Genomic DNA, 22,151 nt, shown 5'->3' on the forward strand with positions numbered 1-22,151 from the left:
GCATCAATCTCCTGATAATGAGTTGTTTACGAGAGGGCCTTGCCATTGTATAGCCAGAGGGGAGGTTTGTTGATCGAAATCGTTGAAAATTTATAATTTTTGACTTGTTTTGAATTTTGGACTGGAAAGGTTTGATTTTTTTTTTACCAAAAAGGGTAATGTTCTTGGTCGGTATTAAACACTACATTTAAGACTAGTTGAATTTGGATGCTGATAATTACTTCGTCTCGGGTAATTATCAGCATCCAAACTCCAACTGGTCTTAAACAAAGTGTTTAAAACTTCAGACGCACACATTTATTCCCTTATTATATAGGGGTCATCTGTTAACCTCGGGCTTTGTCTCCAGTTTTGCTTCAGGAGATTTTAGACCCCTGACTTTGGAGATTCCAGCTCAATATGTATCCATGTTGTGCCCCAGGAACATCAAGTCCCATGAGACCACAGTTAAGACCATTTCCATTTGGTTTAGACATGAAGAGCTTTAAAATGATTCTCCAAACTGAGATGAAGCTGAAGCAGGCAATGAACCTGAAGTTTGGTAAATCCTATTAAGATGTATGACATCCGCTTGGAAGGTTACAGGTTCAATTCCACTCATGGCAGCACTTTTAATGATGTACAGTGCAAGTGGTGTGCTTGTTTTGTTTCAGGGGGAGCTAGCTTGTTTGACCTTAGTCTTAGTCCTGGCGCTGACTCGGGCACATGGCAGGGCGATGTCATCATTGGTGGAGGATTAACACGTATGTACATTTCAGTCATAGGAGATCTACCCTCAAAGAAGTAACATGCATTTCTAGTTTACCAAACTGAGATTTTCCCTCCACAAGAAACTTTCCAGAGACTCAAGCTTGTTGCCAAAACATGTTCTTGTAAATGCATTCAAAGGGCTATAGTTTGTCCCATAATGCCATACATATCATCGCTCCATCATATCATCACGGCGTCACTCCATCTTTGGTTACATTCCTCGACTCCCTATCAACACCCCAGCACACGCCGCCCTCAAGCTGTTCGTTGATGCATCGACAGGAGTCAAGCCTGATCCTGGTTGGTCACGACCACGCGGCCGACCCCGAAATACCTGGGTGCGACAGCTTGAGGCTGACCATGCTCTGTCAGCCCCTTCCCTGTGGCTCATCTCGACTGATCGGTTGGTGTGGGTGGCTCAATGTCCCATAGTTGGATTTGGAGACTGATGATGATGATAATGCCATACATCACATTGATACATCCCTGCTGTTCAGATTGATTAGTATTAGAAAAAAATTATAATTATGAAAGTACTGTTTAAAATTTCATGGGTTTTTACCATGTTTCCTTTGAAACATTGACGTACTGATTATAAGTGGTGAATTTTTACACAGAACATTGAAGAGGTTCCAATTGGATGGTCAGCCATTGCCCATCAAAACCAGTTGTGGGCAATCATTACATAGCTTTTTTCATAAGAATATATGTGTTTAAAGTTATTGCAGTATTGGAGTGCAGGTTATGCATTGAAACGTCTTGTGATAGTATGTAATAAAGCCTTAAAGGGTGTAGATCCTACAGAATTGGAATTAATTATGTTGACTCACTGACCTCCAACAGAGAAAGGTTTGGATGCTCTTGGCCGACGTATTGCCAACATGACCATAGGGGAGTTAGAAGCAATGCTGGATCTTCAGAATATCGACCCATTCACTGTGGTTCAGTTGATGAAAGACCTGCGTGCTCTCTTTAGGACCTTTGTAAGTTAAAACCATAAGGGCAATTCCACGGTTACTCCTGTTACATTTTTGATGCACTTTTGAGTTTCCTTGGGCTGTAATTACCTTACTGAAAAGGTTTAATAACTGTTATCTCCATGGTAGATAGAGTAGATCTAGACCTACCTAAGCACCAAAGATGACATCCAGAAAAATGTGTTATGTATGATAAACAAGACGCACAAAATTGGTTACTAACCGTGGAATTGCCCGTAACCTTCCCAAATTCATCAAAAACAATTCCCCATTTTGGGGGATATTGGTAGGCGAGCCATGAATACCAAGTAGTGGTGGTCTTGTGGTGGATTTCAGCAGATTTGGTCCTAATGCATTATGTGAAGCAGGGTCAGTGATGGCCTTTGGCGGATTTGGTCCAGTCCTTAGTAAAAGACACTAGGGAGTAAGGGTTAAAGTTCATGTCTCTTTGTTTAGTTTCTGTAAACTGCATGAATCATTATTGGATAAAACTTTCATATAAAAAAACTTCTTTGGTTTTATTGCTTAGCATTGAAAGTTCTGTGCTAACTTGTAAAGCACAGAATCTTAAGTCATAGGTTGCACAACTACACAAAAGCCAAATTTCCTTTCAGTTTGCCTATAACTTGTTGCTGTTGTGAGCTTTGATTCTTTGCTAGGTCCAGCAAATTGAAACCCTTAATTTGCAATCCTATTTTTCATTTTATTGGAAGATTGAGGAGTTCATTGATGTCATCATCAATGGAAAGGCAGATGACAAGTTTCAGCAATTTGATGTCGTTCTGAGTGGGACCATTCCTTTCCCAAGAAGACATGCTAAGTTTTTGCAAGCTCGCTGGGGCATACCAATCGGTGGATTTATCTACTTAGAATTTAGTAAGTACCATCATAGAGCATGTTTGAGAATTGATTAAGCAAAGATTGACTAATTATTTTGACGTTGAATTTTGATCCAAACCTAGCAAGTCAACAATGATTGGACTAGCCAAGTCTTCTAGTTGTAGGTCCATATCCAACTAGCTCAAGTTCGAAAGAATCTTAAAAAAATCTCATTATTAGGCCAAAAAAAACAGTCTCTGGTTTCTGGTATGCGCGCGCGTCGCCGTAGCAATGCGCGTCGGCAAAATGAAAAAGTTTTAATTTCAATGTAAGATGTCTCAAAACTGCCAAACTCACTGGTTTGACTGGAATCCTGCTGCTGCACGATTTTGACGTGTTTTTAGATGGGGTTATGATCGAGTATAAGCTTTATGTGGCCTCTCTGGACTCCCATAAATTTAGTCTGGCACCATTTGCAGTCATCAGCCGACATTTGAAGGAGAAAAAAAAACAACAAAAAAAAAAACGCGTAGCCGCTTCTCTTTTGGGGCAAGCTCCCTACCAGAAACCGGAGACTTTTTTTTGGCCTTAGCTGTGTTACACTGGCTATTTCAACTATTTCAACAATATCTGTCTGATCACAAGTTCATGGGCTAAAAATTAATATCTATATAATAATACGCAAGTCTCTGTTTGGATGTTTGTTTGGATGTTTGGATGTTTGTTTGAGCTTATTCTCGGAAGTGGCTGGTCGCACAGCGCTCAATCTCTGTGGGTGGGTGAGGCTTAGTCCAGCTTAGATTTTTATCATCCTTTTAAGCGATTGTCACCCCAGGGGCTGCTCCCGAGGGGTCCTCTCTCTTACGTATGTACGTGCGTACAGCGTGTGTACATATATACATTCACACGCGTACATGTACGCATACAGATACACACGTTGTGATTGCATCTGAAATGGGAACTTTCAAGCTACACGCCAATATGACTGTAAAGGCTGCTAATCATATGGGTCTGTACGATCAGAGAGCAAGGAACAGAGCGTGACAGAAAGAGCACCGATTTCCGGGCGGTTTGGGGTGCAAAAGGGTCGCAGTAGGGGGACAACTTCTCATGGTAATCAATCGCTACATCCCACAACTCCTACAAACCACCAAAGCCGGGTAACCGCCTAGTACATGTATATTGTCCCTTTTGCTTGGAAAATCTAAACACTGTTTTGTTTGTCACACTTGGGATGCATGAACATGCAATAGTGTTCCCACGCTGGTAAAGTGTGTAATAGCTCTTTGAGCGAAAGTTTGTGAACAATTCATTTTTGGATTTATGGGCTCTGTGCACGAGTACCCCTTCAATGGCCAGAAAAGGAGAGTTGGGGGTGACCTAGACTGGTTCCCGATCCATCCACTGCGTTTTTTGTTTGTATCTAAAGTTATTGGAGGCAGGGATTAGTCTCGGAGACCATCGCAAGTTGAATTTCGAATGTATTCGCGCGCCGACGACGCCTGACGCTCACGCGAAGACGCTGTGGCTAATAGCTTTTGCACATTCAGGAAGTCGTGCGTACTTCGCGCGTGAACCAGTACAGTACAGTATAGGCATGCTGTGTGTCCTGTCCAAGGAGCTCTCAAAAGGGGTAAAAACGCGCCCTCTTTTGCTGGCGCACGGAGCACATAGGATGACATATACAAGTTTAGGATTGAATTTTAAACAGTTTGATTTTAATAGTGTAACAGATTGCTCCCCATCATTCCCCATTAAGCCGTGGGCCAAAGCCTGTAACGTTCAATCTCGTTTTAACTGTTTAGTGGCAACTTCATTTCTCAGTTATAAAGCGGTTTTGACCATGCTCATTGATATTTAAAACTGTGCACGCCGTATCGTTTGCACATACCACATGACGGCGATCGCGATGCATCACTGCCATTGTGTACCAGCCTTGCCTCCATGGGCGCGTGCATGTTCCTCCACTAATTCCTGGCCGTGAGGAATACGTAATTTGCAAAGCTGACCGGCTATTCAAAGCGTACTGTGCACATATTTCGAAGACCACGCGCTCGCACGTTATCTTCCGCATGTCACGTCACGTACAAACATTTTTTTCCAAGACTGCGCGATGTCTTTTCCATATGGATTCTGGAAGCCCCGTTTTACACCCAAAAAATATGTATTCTGGGTGAGGAAGTGGAGGGAAAAAACTGTGTGTTACTTATTAACTTGAAACTGAATTGACTATGATTGATTTGTGTTGTAAAGGGAAAACAGAGTTACGTACATTTAATATAAATCCTTATTAAATAACGCCACATCGAAATCTCAACATGCTCATGTTTGAAGGGATTGATTAAAAAAAAAAAATGAATAAATCAAAAATTTAAGCACTCTTACTTGGGTTAAATAATGATTTATATTATTCATGCTGACTTTCTATTTATCTGTGTCATGTTTGAAAGCATTTGAACGTAAAACATGCTATTTATGACCAAAAATGGGCAAAATAATAAGAGAAACATGTTGTCATAAGGTTAATGCGCAATCTGGGCCAATGTGAACAACCAGATTCAGAGTCAGTACTATCAAATTAGTAAAGTTGACCTTATTGCAAGTTGACACCAGAAAGTTAAGACGAGCCTCAACTTTTAGACCTGATACAGATTTTGGCCCATGGCGTAACTTAGTCTGGTTAATACGGTATTTGTATCAATCTTTCTGTTTGACAATCATTGATCCCTGAGTGGTACTGTATATGCTGACACACACTGACTCGACAACATGGGATTAACACGGAAAAGGGCCTTTTTACAAATTTTAAGAATGAAGTTCATATAGAATTTAATGGTAGAAGTGCTAACATTTGTCTCGTACTATTGATGTCTTTTCCGTCTTGTTTTAGCCATTGAAGCAGGAGGATTCTTTGACATGAAGATACCAGTATCTGTTGGCCTCGTGTCCATGAAAGCACAGGTAGTATTAGAAAATTGAGAACTATTTCATTCCCAGTCCATTATTGAAAAGGTCTTGTCATTAGATCCAAATTACACTTGAAAGGATGAATAAAATATTTCATATCAATCAGGGATGAACATCTTCCTGCAACTTCATAACTTGAGGCTTCTTTTCAAATAACATATTGGCACCATGTATGTACTTTTTGTCTCGCCTGAACGAAGTTCAGGAAAGAGACCGTGCAATCACTGTGTATGTCCGTCTCTATGTATATTATTCATGTGGTGCCATTGTTTTCAATAAAATTCCCTTGATATGTGTCATTTTGGTTAAAGTTTCGAAAAATTTGTCTCATTCGAAAAGTTGAAGTCTAATTGGAACCAAATTTTGGTCGTAGATGCAACATGGCAACCTTCATATGATACTGATGTCAAAGGTCACATACCAAGGCCAAAGGTCATTTGAGGACACACCAAAGTCAGAGGTCACTCTTTAAAGATAATCGCGCAAGCAGGCGAGACGCGCGGTTCGAGAACCGCCTTGTCCTTTATGCCCCTAAATTCCAGGCAAAAATAACTTGATAATTTTCAAACTTACCCCTACACTGCTTAGCTCGAATTTTGGGGTACGGCCATTTGTTTCCTGTCCTATGTAACCAAAGAAGTTGAGGTGTGGTTCATATTGGCATAAATGCAAACATGAATATGAAACGTGTCTTCATGTTAAGTGTTGAATGTTATTAGCAAAAGTTGAACACATTTCAACTTATGGAAATTTGTCTTTAAAGTCCAATTCACTTCACATTTGTATATAGGCCTATATTAGGTGTCTCATAGGAGCCGCTGTTTTGAATAGCATTTGGCTAGCAGGCTACCACTAAAGTCAAACCCTGCCTTTGTACAGCCTACATTGTTACTGACTCAAAACTGTGGTCAGTGTAGCGTGTGCTAGCATGCTGAGTATATTATCAAGTTCCGTCTAATTGCTTCTGAGATGTCCAGGAACAGTTTTACTTTGACACAAAGGAGTTCATTTGAAGTGTTGGATATACTTATAGGGTGGCGTCACACCTATGGTGGGTGCATATGCACAGGCTACTGTTTCTATTGGATTCATCCTGTATGGTGAGATGCAACTGACTGCTGATATTCTACACACTAGCTTCCCGACTGTGGCCGAGATTCTCTTCTCCAAGTTCCCACTGGATGTTGGGTAAGTGAGGTGGGAATGAGCAATATAAGTATCCTTTATAAGCCATGGGAAATTCAGATAAATTATTCTAACACGCCTGTCGGACCCCAGGATAATATATATGATTATTTATATCAGGCTTCCAGTGGTAAAAATAAATCAGTATTGTATGCTTCCGTTAAAAAGTACCCAAATGACTGCAATATTATGGCAATAAAGTACCATGATGACTGGAATATTATTGGCTTTCCCGAACAGTTGCGGAAAAGCCTTTCTTTTTGTTCTCATTTTTTTTTCTTTCTTCTTCTTTTTATTCCCTGGCAAATCTCATAGACATTGTACACGTCTTTTCCACCCCTCACTTTTGCCTTTCATCTTTGTCATACATCATTCAAAGTCAGCATAGGCTTAGTCCTTATAGCATAGATGTGCCTCGAAGAGTGACGTCATCATGACGTCACCATGGGTCATGTGACGTCATCACAAACATGCATATTTTAAAGTCCTATATCTACAAAACTGTAAGTCCAATTGGGTTGAAACTCGGTATGTAGGTAAACCGGGATGTGTTATAGGTAAAAATTGAGGTGACGTCATCATGACGTCATCGTGTGATTTCATATCGATTTTTGAACTTTTGGACCCTTAAGCCATATCTCACGAACACAATATGCTAAACTCAAAATTCTTTTAGTATTATGTTTGTTAGGCAATAGGTATATTCACAAAATAGTGAAAATTGTGCGACGTCATTATGACGTCATCAAAAATGCAATTTTTTAAAACACATATAAGGGAATGTCTGATCGTCATGAAACTTGGTGGGTGGGTAGATAATAGTACTAGTACTCACAATCTGAAATGCCGTCACGATGACGTCATCGGTAGATTTTTTATGATTTTTAAAATATTGACAATTTTATTCTGCTTACACAAAATTAAACACTTTTATTCGTCTGATTGGCTTCAAACTTGGTACAGACTAAAACTACAATAAAATAATATGCACTGCCAAGTGGCATCATGATTAACTCATCACAGGGCATGTGACGTCATCTGAAATGTGAAAACTTTAAGACCCTATATCTAAAGAACTGTAAGTCCGATTGGGTTGAAACTCGGTATGTAGGTAGACCGGGATGTGTTATCGTGGTTATATATGTAAAAACTGAGGTGATGCCATCACGACGTCATCGCGTAATTTTATATCGATTTTTGACGTTTTGGACCATTTACCCATATCTCACAACCATGACAACGGCAATATGCCAAATTCAAAATTCTTTAAGTATTATGTTTGTTAGGTAACATATATTCACAAAATTGTGAAAATTGTATGACGTCATTATGACGTCATCAACAATACGATTTTTGAAAACACATGTAAGGGAATGTCCGATCGTCATGAAACTTAGTAGGTGAGAAGATAATAGAACTAGTACACAAAATCTGAAATGACATCACGATGACATCATCGGTTAGAGTTGTAACGATTTTTAAAAAATATTTACAATTATTTTGCTTAAAAAATGTAACACTTTAATTCATCTGATTGGCTTCAAACTTGGTACACACTAAAACCACCATAAAATAACGAGCACTGCCAAGTGACATCATGATTACGCCATCACGTAAAATTGATCTGAAATCAACAGTGAGAGATCTGATTTTGCCTTTTTATGGGAATTGATAGAATAATCCATGGTCTTCATATTTGATATAACGTTCAAAATCGCGTGACCCTTCTTTCCTGTTGAAACCGAAATTGCCTTGCTATTTGCAATTGGTAAAAGATGTGAACTTGCTTTCAACGATGTTATTCTGTGGAAAGGGTGGTCTTTTCAAAAATCTGACCAGTAATGTAACGGGTCTTGTGATGTGGTCTTCAAGGTGCATATTTAAAACAAAACCAAAAACTAAAGAACCGTAGGTCCGATCCGATTGAAACGTTGTACATGCATAGCCAGGGATATGTTATTAAAAAAAAAAAAACATAATGCGGAAAAGCCCTATGTTCTGTTGCGAACAGACATGGATTTCTAGTTGATATTGGAGTCATCCGGGCATTTTCGCTGGTTCCCGCGTAGCTTTCGCTGGTTTCCGCAATCTAGAGCATAGATTCACAGTCAACCAGTAAACAGAGAGTAGCAGGCGGACGCAGCACGCAGCACTAGCAAGGTGTACGCGCACTGTTGTCAGCAGCCACAACTAGCTTCGAGCGGTGCAATAATTCAACAAAATTTGAGAAATAAAGGCAGTGTCCTGAAGTTCTTGCAGATGAAGCTAGTCAGCCTAATGTAAATAATCATAATAATGTTGGATGGCTTTTTTTCGGGGGATACAAGAAGATATTGCACTCTCTATAACAATATTGCACTCGTCTTCGACTTGTGCAGTATTGTTACAGCTTGTGCAATATATTCTTATAGCCCCCTCAAAGCCATCCAATATTGTATAAATGTTTAGGGGGTTTGACGGAAGGCCAGGGGTAAAAGGGGACAGTTTTGGAGTTTGACAGAAGTTAGTGACGGATAACCTTAGCTCTTCTTTTAGAATGATTTATAATTTACTTATCCCTGCTTATCAAACCTTGGATTAATACAAAGTGAAAGCAATCCTTAAAAGTCCTGTAGAGGAAACGCAAATCACAGAAGTTCTTAGATTTTTGAAAGATATCAAATTCAATTCGGGCGATTCACAATGCAGTGCGCCACCAAGAGTTTGCCATGGAGAGTTCATTTTTCAAGTTTACGGTCGACAAAACATGGCCCATTTGAATGAGTGTCAGTAGAAAACTTGAGCTAATTTGTCCTAGATTGGGGCGTAGCGTACTGCCGCCTTACAAAAAACTCCATATTGATAAAAAGAAAAGAAAAGGGCAAACATTATATTCGAATCATACTTTTACAAACTTTCTGGCTGGAAAAACTAACAATTTCAAATGTCCCGCGCTGCGAATTTGTCGACCATCTCCCACAATGCACTGGGAAAAATGAACTCTCCGTGGCAAACTCTTGGTGGCGCACTGCATTGTGAATCGCCTGAATTGAATTCAATATATTCTCATCATGTAAAACATGAAACTTGTCTCCTCGTTCTGCACATTCACATGATGGTATGAACACCTGAATGAAATGACCCAGTAAAATCATGTGGTTCTGGCTGAGATTGAAAATCCGATCCACATATCTGCAATGGTTAACTTCAAACTCATGCGACAGTGGTCGAAGGGTAAGACACTAAACACTTGGTCATTGTGGTTTGGGAAAGCATCAAGTATTAACAATCATAAACAGTTTTAGATTCACCGAACATATTACAGTTGTCGAAATTGATATAATTATAGCTGATGCACTTTTGTACAGATATTTTCTGGCCTCGCTCCCTGCATGTTTATCCGTCATCCATTCCAAGTGCCGCAAAGCCTTTGCGGATATACACGTCATCCGGTGCGAACTGATTAAAGAAATTAAACAAAGAAGACAGGAACATATATTGAGAATTACCTCCCTACTTCTCTTCCTTTACATTTTCAGATTAAAGATGGACATTGATATGATTCCTCTGATCATTCGTCTTAAAGCTTTGGTGACATTGAAAATCCCCTTCTTCGGAAGAAAAACTCTGTTCAAGAAGGAACTATGGCGCTACACAGCTCCTACTATACACAAAAATATATTTGATATTCACACCAAGCAGCCTGATACATCACCTCCGGAGATTGAAGCATACTCAACACCAGTGGTAAACAATTATCATTACGTCTGTGCTATTTTTTGGTTATCCCTCGTGGTCAACTCAAAACCTTGATCTTCCTGTTCTCTTTTGAAAACTCCAGAGTTGTACTCAACTCCTCACATGTCACTCACATGTCAATAACAAATAAATGAAGTCCATCATTGTCAAGTCGCAGCCTATTCAAGTGAATTGTGGCCAAAGGCATTCCCTTCTCAATTGTGGCTTAACATGTGATTGACTTGTGACGTCCTGGCTGGAACACGCTGTAATTGAGTTAAAGGTATAGTCCATCATTTGTAATTTGTGCATTTTGTTCGTTTGAAGCAACAAAAGTGCTCAAACTCTAAAGAAGGGTACTGCACAACTAACCTGATGAAGTTTCAGCTCGGCTTCAGCTGTATATTCCGAGAAAAACAGCATTCTAGGATCTCGATTTCAAATCTTAAGTTGCTGAATCATGTTTTGAATTGGGCCTGAACTCAGCATCCGATACACGTTCTCACTGAGCCGATTGCAGCTACGCGATGTCGCCTACTGATCCGACGAATTGTAGCAACCACGCGTGTGTGTGCGTTGTGTCAACGCTTGCGCACGCTTCGCCGAAAAACAAAACAAATTCCTAATTTAAATTTCCTACGGTGCGTCTTGAAATGCACCATTGGAAAGGCCTTCTTTTGCTGATTTCTTCAAAATGACAGCTTGCCAGAAAGAATACTTTCACAGGGAGTTTAGTCTTCTTACTATCTTTCAACCAAGTATGTTTTTCAACACTAATTACGTCAGTCACTTTTTGGATAGCTGCAAATGATGGACTCTGGCTTTAACCCTTTAGTCACTGTATTGCCAGAAACCACCAAATCTATTACTCCCTGTAGTGGCCAGAAAATGCCTAAAGCACTATATGGTTTTATGAATTTATCATTGAATATGCTCATCCTATTACAATGTAGTACAGTTACTAATGTGTTAAATACACATGCACGTACAAGCTTATTATATGGGAACATCAGGCATTCCTAGACTGTTTCCATGCTTTAGTTGTTCCAGTTTGTACATTGGTGTCTCTCTTGAAACATCGGTGTCTCTCTCAAAACATTCTAACTGTTCGTGGTTTCTCTGATTCTCCTTCAAGCAATAACATCTTTGTCCCCGTATTATGTTTTTGAAGCTTTGCGTGAGTAATTCCATTCAAAGTTATTCAAAATAAAAGTTCAAAGTACTTCCAAGTATTTACAGGGATGTAAGCCTCCTGCAATGGACCTTATGCGTAGCGGCCATCATAGAGGGTATCGTTTGTTATTTCAATTCAGTAACAGTGAATGCACACAATATTCACTCATGTGTGTATCCTAGCAAAAAAAAGGCATTGCCCTCCTAAGATGGCTGTTAGGCATAATGTTTATTGTTATGTGTACATATATTATACAAATAATGAATGTTTGTGAGTGCAATGGTAAGAATAATTTCATGAGGTGACAGATGAAATGTTCCATTCCACGAGGCGAAGCCGAGTGGAATGGAACATTTCATCTGTCACCGAATGAAATTATTCTTTCTATTGCACGAACGTGAAACATTCATTATTTGTTTTATATAACACCTGAATAAATCCTCGTCATCTGATTGGTTGACTTTTAATAGCCAATTTATTCAAGTTAAAAATTGTTTACAAGTTTGCCGAGTTCAGAGTTATCATTTCAATTTTTCTCAATTTAAAACTTTTCCATAAGTTTATAACTCAAACAGTTCAATAAGTTCAGAACTTTTATTGCCAATTTAAACACCACAGCGCCACCATCGGCAACATGTGCAGTGACAGTGCAATGGTACTGCTAATCACAGTGCAATAGTACTTCCATTGCACTGTGCGCTGTGCGCCACGCGCACGCCGTGCATTGATACGAATAATTCAATGACATGTGATCAACGATCCACCAATCAGATGACGGGGATTTATTCAGGTGTTGTATAAACCTGTATACCGGTACCTCAAATTTCAGGCATAAATGTTAGAGTCCACTTTATATCGCTGTATGTAATTTATTGCCTCAACACTCGTTCTTCTTTATTAAAAAACTCGGTAAAGTTGTTTTAACATTTTTGTCCCATGAAGAACGCTGCTGGATCCACTAGGAGGAGTGCAGCAGGCACCAATCTGTGTGGTGTTGAGCAGGTTCCTGGACTAGACTACACAGAGCCAGCCTTCCAGCTGGAGATGGTAGCAGCTGATGACAAGAGCTTGGTGACGTTCTTCTATCAGGTTGGGACGGCACCTGGAGGCAGCGATGTGGTCTCTAAGACAGAGTTTGGTGGACCCTCAGCTATCATTTCACAAGTAAGAAGTACCCTAGGTCAAGGGAAAGTTTGTGCCCAAGGTCTGAAATCTTGATTTAGTGACTGAGACATGTCTGGGAATTTTGTATGGATAGTTATATGTGTAGGAAATGTTGTTTTGAGATCATTTGATATTTGTCAACTTCATTCAGTAGTTGTCATCTGCTCAATTTTGTAGTCTGAATTATAAAGTAGTACACTTTCTGAATGAATGTTATATTGAAAAACAAATGATCATCTAGAAGAATGTCGCTATAATGAACACTACTATACTGAACACTACTATACTGAACATTTGGCTCTACCGAACATCCCTTTAGCTTCCATGCAGATTTGTACAATAATACCAAACATTACCAAACTTTTAGAAAACGCATTCATGTTGTCCAATTGTCTTACTCAAAATGCTTCTAAACTACACCTGGATGTCAAAAAACGTTAATAAGCATTGTGAAGAACCACCTAAGAACTATGTGAAGACCTAGCACTTCAACGTCACTTCAACGTCAAAATCATCACTGGTTGCTGCTGCCATAACTGCATTGGCTGCAATGATAAATGGAAGAATTGGTAACCAGTTTAAAACACTGGGCCAAAGATGATGACAACAAAATTTTCACTAACATAATCCAAATTAAAGGGTTCAACGACTTAATTCACACAATAAAAACTTGGTTCCTATTCTGAAATAAATGTTTTTCTGTTGTTTATTTACAAGTTTTTATCGCTCGTATTTATAATGAAAGCACAGGGTGTTTTCTACTGACTGCAAGTGGTGTGTGCATGTGGTATATGGCTGGTGAACATGCATGAAAGTGCATACTGATGTCATGTAGTACCAACCGTGTTGGCTAATTTGCTTAATATGCCTATCCATGCACTGCAAAAACTGCAGTGTTAAATTTACACCATTGGTATCTATATAGGACCATCTGGTGTTAAATTTTACTGGTGTTGTTCTATATAGATACCGAATGGTGTTAAATTAACACTACAGTTTTTGCAGTGTGTACCCGGTACATGGATTGACTACTCCTCCAATTTAAGTCATTTCAGTTAATTAATTAATGGAAATTAATGAAAGCCCATTACGGGCTTCAATGAGTGACATGCTTGTGGTTTGAAGGGAAAGTATATGGATGCTACATGTATCTTTGAAACTTGATGTAATGAAGCAGTGGAAAATCAATATAACAAATGACAGCTGTGCCATAAAATCTTTGATGGACACTGTTATGTTTCCTATGGCGATTTGCTATTTGCCCTCTGTACTTTACTATAGGAAAAAGTAATTAAAAATAAAAAATAGTATAAATGTACTCAAAAAATTGTAAATTGTACACAAATTAAACGTGTACATTTTTGGGGTATTAAAGTTTGAACGTTTTTCTTGAAATTTTTTGTTTCTGTCTATAGATTCTTCTAGGAGGACATCCTCTTTACTTCACTGTTTACGCCATGAACAACGGTGGAGGCACTTCCACGGCTACCTGCAGCCTGCCGACCTTTGACATCACCTTGCCAACGGGTCGAATCACGCCAGACTTCACCTCCACCAGTCACCCGTACATTCTCCGCGCATCGGCCGTGGTGTATGATGATTCCGTCATCTTGATGCAGAAGGAAGGGGTTGGGTTAGGCTCTGAAATCTGGGGCGATCAGATTGTATCTTGGAATACCATTGATATCACTGAGAGGGAGCACCTTGGGTATTCAAGTAAGCAGAAGCTACAAGATTTAATTCTTTCCTTCCACATGCAGGGGATATAAATTGATGATGCTTACCAACTCCTTTGAAATAGGTTTTGTGCTATGGCATTGAAATGTGGGGAGAAGTCAATTGTGCTGTTCCTATTCCTTGAAAGTTAGAAGATACCAGTGTTGTAGTACTCGTACTCTGTACTCGTACTCAAGTAATGTTTTGTTGTTGAGTACTCGTACTCGATTGTCAAAGTACTCGTACTGGAAATGATGGTACTTGTACTCGGGCAGCAAAGTACTCTTACCCGACATGTCGAAATTGCACTCGATCATCAGAGTACTCTTACTCGAATAGCAGTACTTGAAAAAAAAAATGGGCACGTCTGGACAAACACATTTAACAGCTAGTTGGAGTGGGTCTGTATATCGGTCGGACTGGGCCTGGGCCAATTACGCACAATGAACCATTTGCCGTATGGCCGTATCCGGAAATAGAAGTACTTTGTACTCGTATTCATACTTGCACTCGGAATACAAGTACTCGTACTTGGAAGTACTCGTACTTGTACTCGGAGGTACAAGTACTCGTACTCGGTAACCTAAGTACTCGGCAGTACTCGGTACTCGGAAAAAAGTACCCGACTACAACACTGGAAGATACTGTAGCATACCACTGAGAATATAATACAAAGAGCAATATTTGAAAGAACTGCAGGGAAATGGTAACAGTAGTGTTTTGAGCCACTGTTGCTTCTTATTGTTATCAAATCCAGCAGGAACACAGTTTCCTTATAATATAAAGAGTTTCTAAAAAGTGAATTTCATTGGACACCTCCTAATTTAATTCTCAAATTAAACGTGCCTACCCTTATTACCTGAAACAGTCAATGACTTTCACTACTTCACCGCTGCCAAGAAAGGCCGCCTCATCTCCAAGCCAACGTCGACCATCATCCATCGCAATCCCAACTTCTGTGCACGGGACTGCCTGGCACTCCCAGAAACCAAATGTCTGAGTATCAACTACGACTATCGGGACTTCACATGTGAACTGCTGGAGGAGATTGAGGGTCATGGGGTCGAAGTTCATGAGGTAAATATAAAGTGTTACACAATCATTTGTACCTGCCTGTGTGTAGTAATTCAGTCTGTTGAACACATAATGGACCAGTGAGTAGCACAAGTATTATTGTGTTAAAATCATCGTGGCTTTTCATTCATATATTTTGGCAAGTTTGGTTCTTTTCATTTTGTATCAGTTTCCTTTTCTTTAATTGCTTCTTGTTTTGCTTCCAAGCAATCCGATAGACTGACTGCGATGAGATTATTATTACAGTTTTGTTCTGATAATGAAACCATGGACCTCACAGGCAGTTTAGCTTCAACCAAATATTGCTTAACCCTAACCCCCTTGAGTGATTTACTAGGAACCTTCCTCACTGCTGCAATTTCCAAGACCATATGGTAAACTGTACACAAAAACAGTTGAACTACGATTATTGGTAGTATGCCTTCGAACCCCATATAAAGTAACATCAGTGTACTAGTACATTACTCCAACAGATTCCAACAAACCCCGCTGTTATTGTTCGACTGGATGGGGATTGCTATTATTATTATATTTCTGGTAATGAAACCAAGGATTTCTCAAGAGTGCCCTAGGCACTGTAAGCTCGCAAGCCTGAAGAAGGCTGTAGAGAGAAGACGATGAGAAGAAATTACAGTTTTAGAGGTGGGAGGAAAAACCCCAGAAGAATATTCTGGGGAAACCCGCGGAATCAGGTAGGGACTGAAAACCCAATCCACATGTTGGCCCAGGCTCAGTTTTACTACATGTTCAGTTCATTTCAGTCCCTTGTGAAGCACGGGTAGGACTCTAACCCCCGGATTAAAAAAGTAGAACAAGGAAAATCAACCAGATCCCTCTCTTGCTGAGGATATGTATTCTTTTTGTGGATATTATCATTGACAATTCTCTTTAATTTCAGTCCGGACTCTTCACCCATTATGAGCGGCTTGGTGTTGGCCATGCTGTAGAGTTCAATCACGAATCACTCCAACTCGTCCACAACAACCTCTACTACTTCAACATAGAGCTCCTGAACTATGTGGGGTACGAGAACATCATTTCCTCTGTCGGCATCATAGCAGACTTCACGACACCGGAGCCGGGGCTGATCGTGAATGGGACCAGGGATGAGGTGGTGCGTGAAGCGTGTGTGGAGTTCACACCAGAGGAATGGGAGAGACGATGCATTGAAGACACACCGCTGGATAACCATCGGTAGGTACTGCTTCAAGTGACGCTTAGAGTAAAAATGTCACTAAGCAAAAAAAGTAACTGTTGACAAAGTTATGCTGTATAACAGTAACATAAATTCAGTTACTGACAAAGGCTTAAATCGTATATAAAACAGTAAAGTGCTTTTGTGTATGACAAAGGTGCATACCAGAAATGAAATTTGAAACATTCATAATTACCTGAAACTTTAGTCTAAGTTTTGAGTATTAACTAATCCTGTTCTGTGTGCCACTGTGCAATGACTTGTTAAAGGTACTTCACTTCATGACAAATCATTCACATTCTTCACTAATAATAATAAAGTGACAGGTTGATAGCTCTTCCAAAATGTGAATGTTCAGTTGTACCTTGTATCTGGGCAGTGCAGTCTGTCTCGTCAAAGAAGGCGAATCTGATCATGAATGTACCGTAGTTGTGTTTTGTGACATTTACTCTGTTCTTCATCATCTTGGGACTTAATTTCAGCTATATCACTGATGGTTCTGGTTCTATGACGGTGTTTAATGGTCATGAGGAACTTGTTGACATGCTGTATACAAGAAGCAATACCTTCATGGCAGGTAAGGATGGATGGTGCCTCATAGCAAAAAGGGGCGAACTAAATATTATTCTTCTTTGCAAGTGCAGCCTTCATATGGTTGAAGATAAACATACCGCCAGAAACACCGGGGCAAAGGCCTTCTCTTACAATAAATGTTACTGGGTTCTTTAACGTATGTTACACAACACACAGGACCTACGGCTTTACGTCTCATCCGAAGGACGAAGCAATAGTGGTTAAGTGTCTTGCTTAAGGACACAAGTGTCGAGACCGGGACTCGAACCCACACTCTGCTGATCAGAAACACCAGAGCTTGAGTCCGGTGCTCTTAACCACTCGGCAATGACACTCCATATTTTGTCTTAGCTTAACCTGGTGAATAGTTTTTACATCACTAATTTTACAGTTTTTAAAATTATTATCGGGATCAAGTGTCCATATTATATTTACCAGAAGCAATACCATTCTGCAACACCATATGTGCTTTCTTGGAACGACCATAAGCTCTATTTCATGGCCTTGTAAATCACAGAACCTTACATGTATCACAATAAATTGCTTAGATGTTGGCCAAGAAACTCTGCGCTAACCTTGTAAGCAAAGGTTGCATTCGAGTACCTGGTTCAACTCGGGTAAAGGCAGACAGGTTAGCCATGACAGCTGGGCTAATCGAACGCTAAACCGCAGGCCATCAACGAACGCTAAACCGCAGCCCATCATGATCCTTGCGCGACGCCGGAAACAAACATCCATTTTGTATTGGGTTTTAGTTTGAGATTTACTGCTTTTCAGTCGATTGCAAAACTCAAAAAGTTTGGCTGGAATTATAGCCTCAACAGTTGCAATGAACTCAATAAGTGATTACCTTTAGACTTCAAATAAATAATGTTTTAAGTCCACTTGAGATTTCCGCTGTCCAGCCACCACATTTGTCAGTTTCTTGGAATGAACAACGCATGCTCCATGAGCAGGGACTGTGGTGGCTGACCCAGGTAAGCCCTGAGAATGACGTCAGGGCTAATTGAACAGTCAGCTAAACGAACGCACCCAAAGAACACATAGTTATGGAATGCAGGCATGAGCACAGGCCAAAAACATCCATAAATTACTCTAACCTTGAGTGCAGAATTTTCTGCCTTAGTTAGCATTGTTTCTTGCCTCATTGTAAGCACAACCAAGAAATTTGTCCCTACATGTTCACAGTGCCACCAAATCACTGTACTATCCTGGTAGACATGTAGCTGAACCACAGCTCAACCTTGGCTCGACTGACATCTTCCTATGTAACATTTGCGTTTCTTTACAGCCAACTGGGAAGGTATCCATGACAATGAGACTGGTATCCATGGCTACACCTGGTCCATTGGTAACGCTGTCTGTGATGATGATGTCAGCATGCATATTGATCCTCATGCTCATCTGTTTGATGAGTCCGAGTGGACCCACCAGGGTTTGGTTGTCAATGTCAATCTGCCAGGTAAATCTTCAGCAATGGTCACAGTATTATGCATTGTTTAATTGACCATGATATAATGCAACTATTGACCACTTTGAGTGGTATAGTCAAACTATCTCCTCAAGGGGTTTCATTGAGTGTTCTTTATTGATCTCCATGCTCATCTGTTTGATCAGTCAGAATGGACCCATCATCAGGGTCTCGTTGTCAATGTCAATCTGCTTGGTACTTGGTTCTTCTCCTAAACACTCCACGGGGGAGTTTTAACAGGAGGCCAGAAACACCCGGGCAAATCCCTTCTCTTAGCGATAAGTGTTACTTGGTTCATTCACGTGCATTGCATTACACAACACACAAGGGCCCACGGCTTTACGTCCCATCCGAAGGACGATGCAATAGTGGTTAAGTGTCTTGCTTAAGGGCACAAGTGTCCAGACCTGGGCTCGAACCCACATTCTGCTGCCTCTGAAACACCAGAGCATGAGTCCGGTGCTGTGCTCTTAACCCCTAGGCCATGACACATCACACTGAACAACACTGCAATCTCTGAATCACAGTGATACACTTTTCTTATTTGAAACAAACTTATTTTTAAGAGATATTTCATATGCTCCCCAGATTTTGGTTCTTGGGAGTTCAAAATGAAACTTTTCGTTGAAGCAAGCATTATTTTGATATTGAAAGTGCAAGAAAATCACTTATAACAATACAGTAATTGTTAATAGTCAGCTATGTTAATGTCTCACAAACTAATGTCTGACTACAGCCCAATACATACCAAAAGAAGTCTTATTGTATGCTCCCCAATCAAGTTTAAAACTTCAGACTCATTTCCACAGCATGGGTCAAATAGTGAGTTATGCAAATTATCTTGCTCAACAGATGGCGCATATTACATCACTGTACGTGCTCTCAACAAGGTAGAGTTTGGCGGTCCTATGGCACTCACTGTGTGTCACAGCACCCCTCTGATTATTGACAATACTCCGCCCATCATTTATAGCATCGATGACATCACCTATGACTCGTCCATTGGTAGAATTGCATTGAAGGTTAACGCAACGTGAGTAACTTTTTTTTTCAACTTTGAACAAAACTTGAAGGTTAGTCTGGTGGTGAATCAATCAGGAATTTGCAGTAGAAGTATGAATGTGTGTCTCTATTTTGACACATAGTTATTTCTGGTACTAAGAAGAACTAGTGAATTTAAATTTGAACACTTTACTCTGTTCATCTCCAGAAGATTAATTCTTATTTTATTATTATTTTTTTTTTAAAGTTGTTGCTAAATTGAAACTTGTTCATTCAAGCCATTCCAAAAATATATAACTCATCACAATTGATCACTTGGTGTAGATACTCTACACTATGCAGGAGGTTGTGGGTTTAAATCTGTCCGTAGTTTAAAAAAAAACCAAAGACTGTTAAGGTTTTTTCTTACATTATGCAATGAACCAACAACTACTTTTCACAACCAATTACTGTGGTGATGGCATTCAAGTGTTTGTCATATCTCTCTCTTTGTCAGTGTTCAAGGGATTCTTTTGCTGGAGTCCATAATAATAACATTCTTAACTTTCTTTCTTTGAAATTGAGCAGCGATCCTGAGTCGCATCTGTTTGAGTATCACCTAGCAGCAGGCAGGACACCCAGGGATAAATCACTGCGTGATTGGGAGGCACACGTCTTGGCTGAACAGCTCTTCATGGACTTCAAGATACCCAACGGCATACCCTGCTGGGTTAAAGTCAGAGCAGTCAACAATGGTAAGAAAACTTTCATAAGGTTAATAACTGCCATAATCTATGTAGATGAAGTACTCATACTCGGTTCTTGTACTCGAGTACTACTTGAGTACCATTTTTAGAGTACTCTTACTCGTACTTGTACTCGAATGTCAAAGTACTCGTTCTCAGACTGACGGTATTTGTACTCATGCAGCAAAGTACTCGAGCTTGACATGTCAAAATTGTACTCATGGGCAATTCCACGGTTACTCATGTTACATTTTGATGTACTTTTGGGATTCCTTGGGCTGTAATTACCTTACTGAAAAGGTTTAATAACTGTTATCCCCATGGTAGATAGAGTAGACCTAGACCTACCTAAACTTTTGAGTTTCATTGGGCTGTAATTACCTTACTGAAAAGGTTTAATAACTGTTATCCCCATGGTAGATAGAGTAGACCTAGACCTACCTAAGCACCAAAGATACCATCCAGAAAAATGTGTTATGTATGATAAACAAGACGCACAAAATCGGTTACTCACATTACGAAAATGTAGCGTGAGTAACCGATTTTGTCCGTCTTGTTTATCATAACACATTTTTCTGGATGGTATCTTTGGTGCTTAGGTAGGTCTAGGTCTACTCTATCTACCATGGGGATAACAGTTATTAAACCTTTTCAGTAAGGTAATTACAGCCCAAGGAAACTCAAAAGTACATCAAAAATGTAACGTGAGTAACCGTGGAATTGCCCTCATGATTATCAAGGTACTCGTACTCCAGTAGCAATACTCGATAAAAAAATATATGATAGGCCTATAGCTTGGCTTACCACGGCCATAGTATACTTTATAAATGGTTGATTGCCGAAAAATCAAAGTTTCCTCTGTGAACGTCCTTTGGGCACGTCTTTTATCACAAGCACTTAACACTTACTTTTTGGCTTCAAGCACAATGTACTAGGACTTGTACCCATACTCTGAAATGCAAGTACTCGTACTCGTACTCGTACTCGTAAATACAAGTACTCGTACTCATAGTCGTACTCATACTCATGCTCCAGAGTACAAGTACTTGTACTCAGAGACTTGTACATGTACTTAGAAGTACGTATACTCGTACTCGAACTCGGCAACGTAAGTACTTGGCAGTACTCGGTACTCAGAAAAAAGTACTCGACTGCAACACTGGTTGCTTAGCATGGGATACCCATCCAGCTCTATTAACTTACTAGAGAGCTAACTCGCCGTACACAATGTAGCCTGCTGAAAAGCTCAACTTTCTACATGGCTTTTGAATGGCTATTTGCATATCTGGGTTTATATTTCAGGCATGCAACTTTTCCTCGGATCAGCTGATTTCCTCTTTTTTTTACTTCCCATGTGTGCCATTGAAAATAGAGAAACACTGTACAAAGTCTTGGAAAGATTTGAATTTCCTCTTTTTTTGTGACTTCCCAGTTACATGCCTGATATTTGAAACCAATGCATAAATGAAGCTGATACACTCAAAATCTTGTATTTGGTCTGCATGAACAATGCATTTTTTCCCGTACTTATGAAACTGAGCTGGTGTTTGTTACTTGCAGCAGCATTGTTGTAGACTCATGTTGCATTTAGAGCATTCCATTCCATCTAATTTCAATATATTCTATGAGTGCGTACATTTGT

The 22,151-nt window shown here is 39.9% G+C and overlaps 1 protein-coding gene across 1 annotated transcript in view; it reads left to right on the forward strand.

Moving 5' to 3' along the window:
• The window catches only part of LOC119729250, a 191,710-nt gene that overhangs the window by 106,735 nt on the left and 62,824 nt on the right, over positions 1-22,151 (forward strand). Inside the window, exons 72-85 of the mRNA XM_038201843.1 lie at positions 654-743; positions 1,594-1,733; positions 2,441-2,603; positions 5,437-5,507; positions 6,547-6,701; positions 10,217-10,424; positions 12,532-12,753; positions 14,169-14,469; positions 15,338-15,546; positions 16,442-16,737; positions 17,221-17,315; positions 18,603-18,773; positions 19,635-19,815; positions 20,352-20,518. Coding sequence (XP_038057771.1) covers positions 654-743; positions 1,594-1,733; positions 2,441-2,603; positions 5,437-5,507; positions 6,547-6,701; positions 10,217-10,424; positions 12,532-12,753; positions 14,169-14,469; positions 15,338-15,546; positions 16,442-16,737; positions 17,221-17,315; positions 18,603-18,773; positions 19,635-19,815; positions 20,352-20,518 — 2,469 coding nt within the window. The remainder of the gene's footprint in view (positions 1-653; positions 744-1,593; positions 1,734-2,440; positions 2,604-5,436; positions 5,508-6,546; positions 6,702-10,216; positions 10,425-12,531; positions 12,754-14,168; positions 14,470-15,337; positions 15,547-16,441; positions 16,738-17,220; positions 17,316-18,602; positions 18,774-19,634; positions 19,816-20,351; positions 20,519-22,151) is intronic.

This window comes from Patiria miniata, unplaced genomic scaffold, assembly GCF_015706575.1.
Source record: "Patiria miniata isolate m_02_andy unplaced genomic scaffold, ASM1570657v1 HiC_scaffold_1, whole genome shotgun sequence".
Taxonomy (NCBI): Eukaryota; Metazoa; Echinodermata; class Asteroidea; order Valvatida; family Asterinidae; genus Patiria; species Patiria miniata.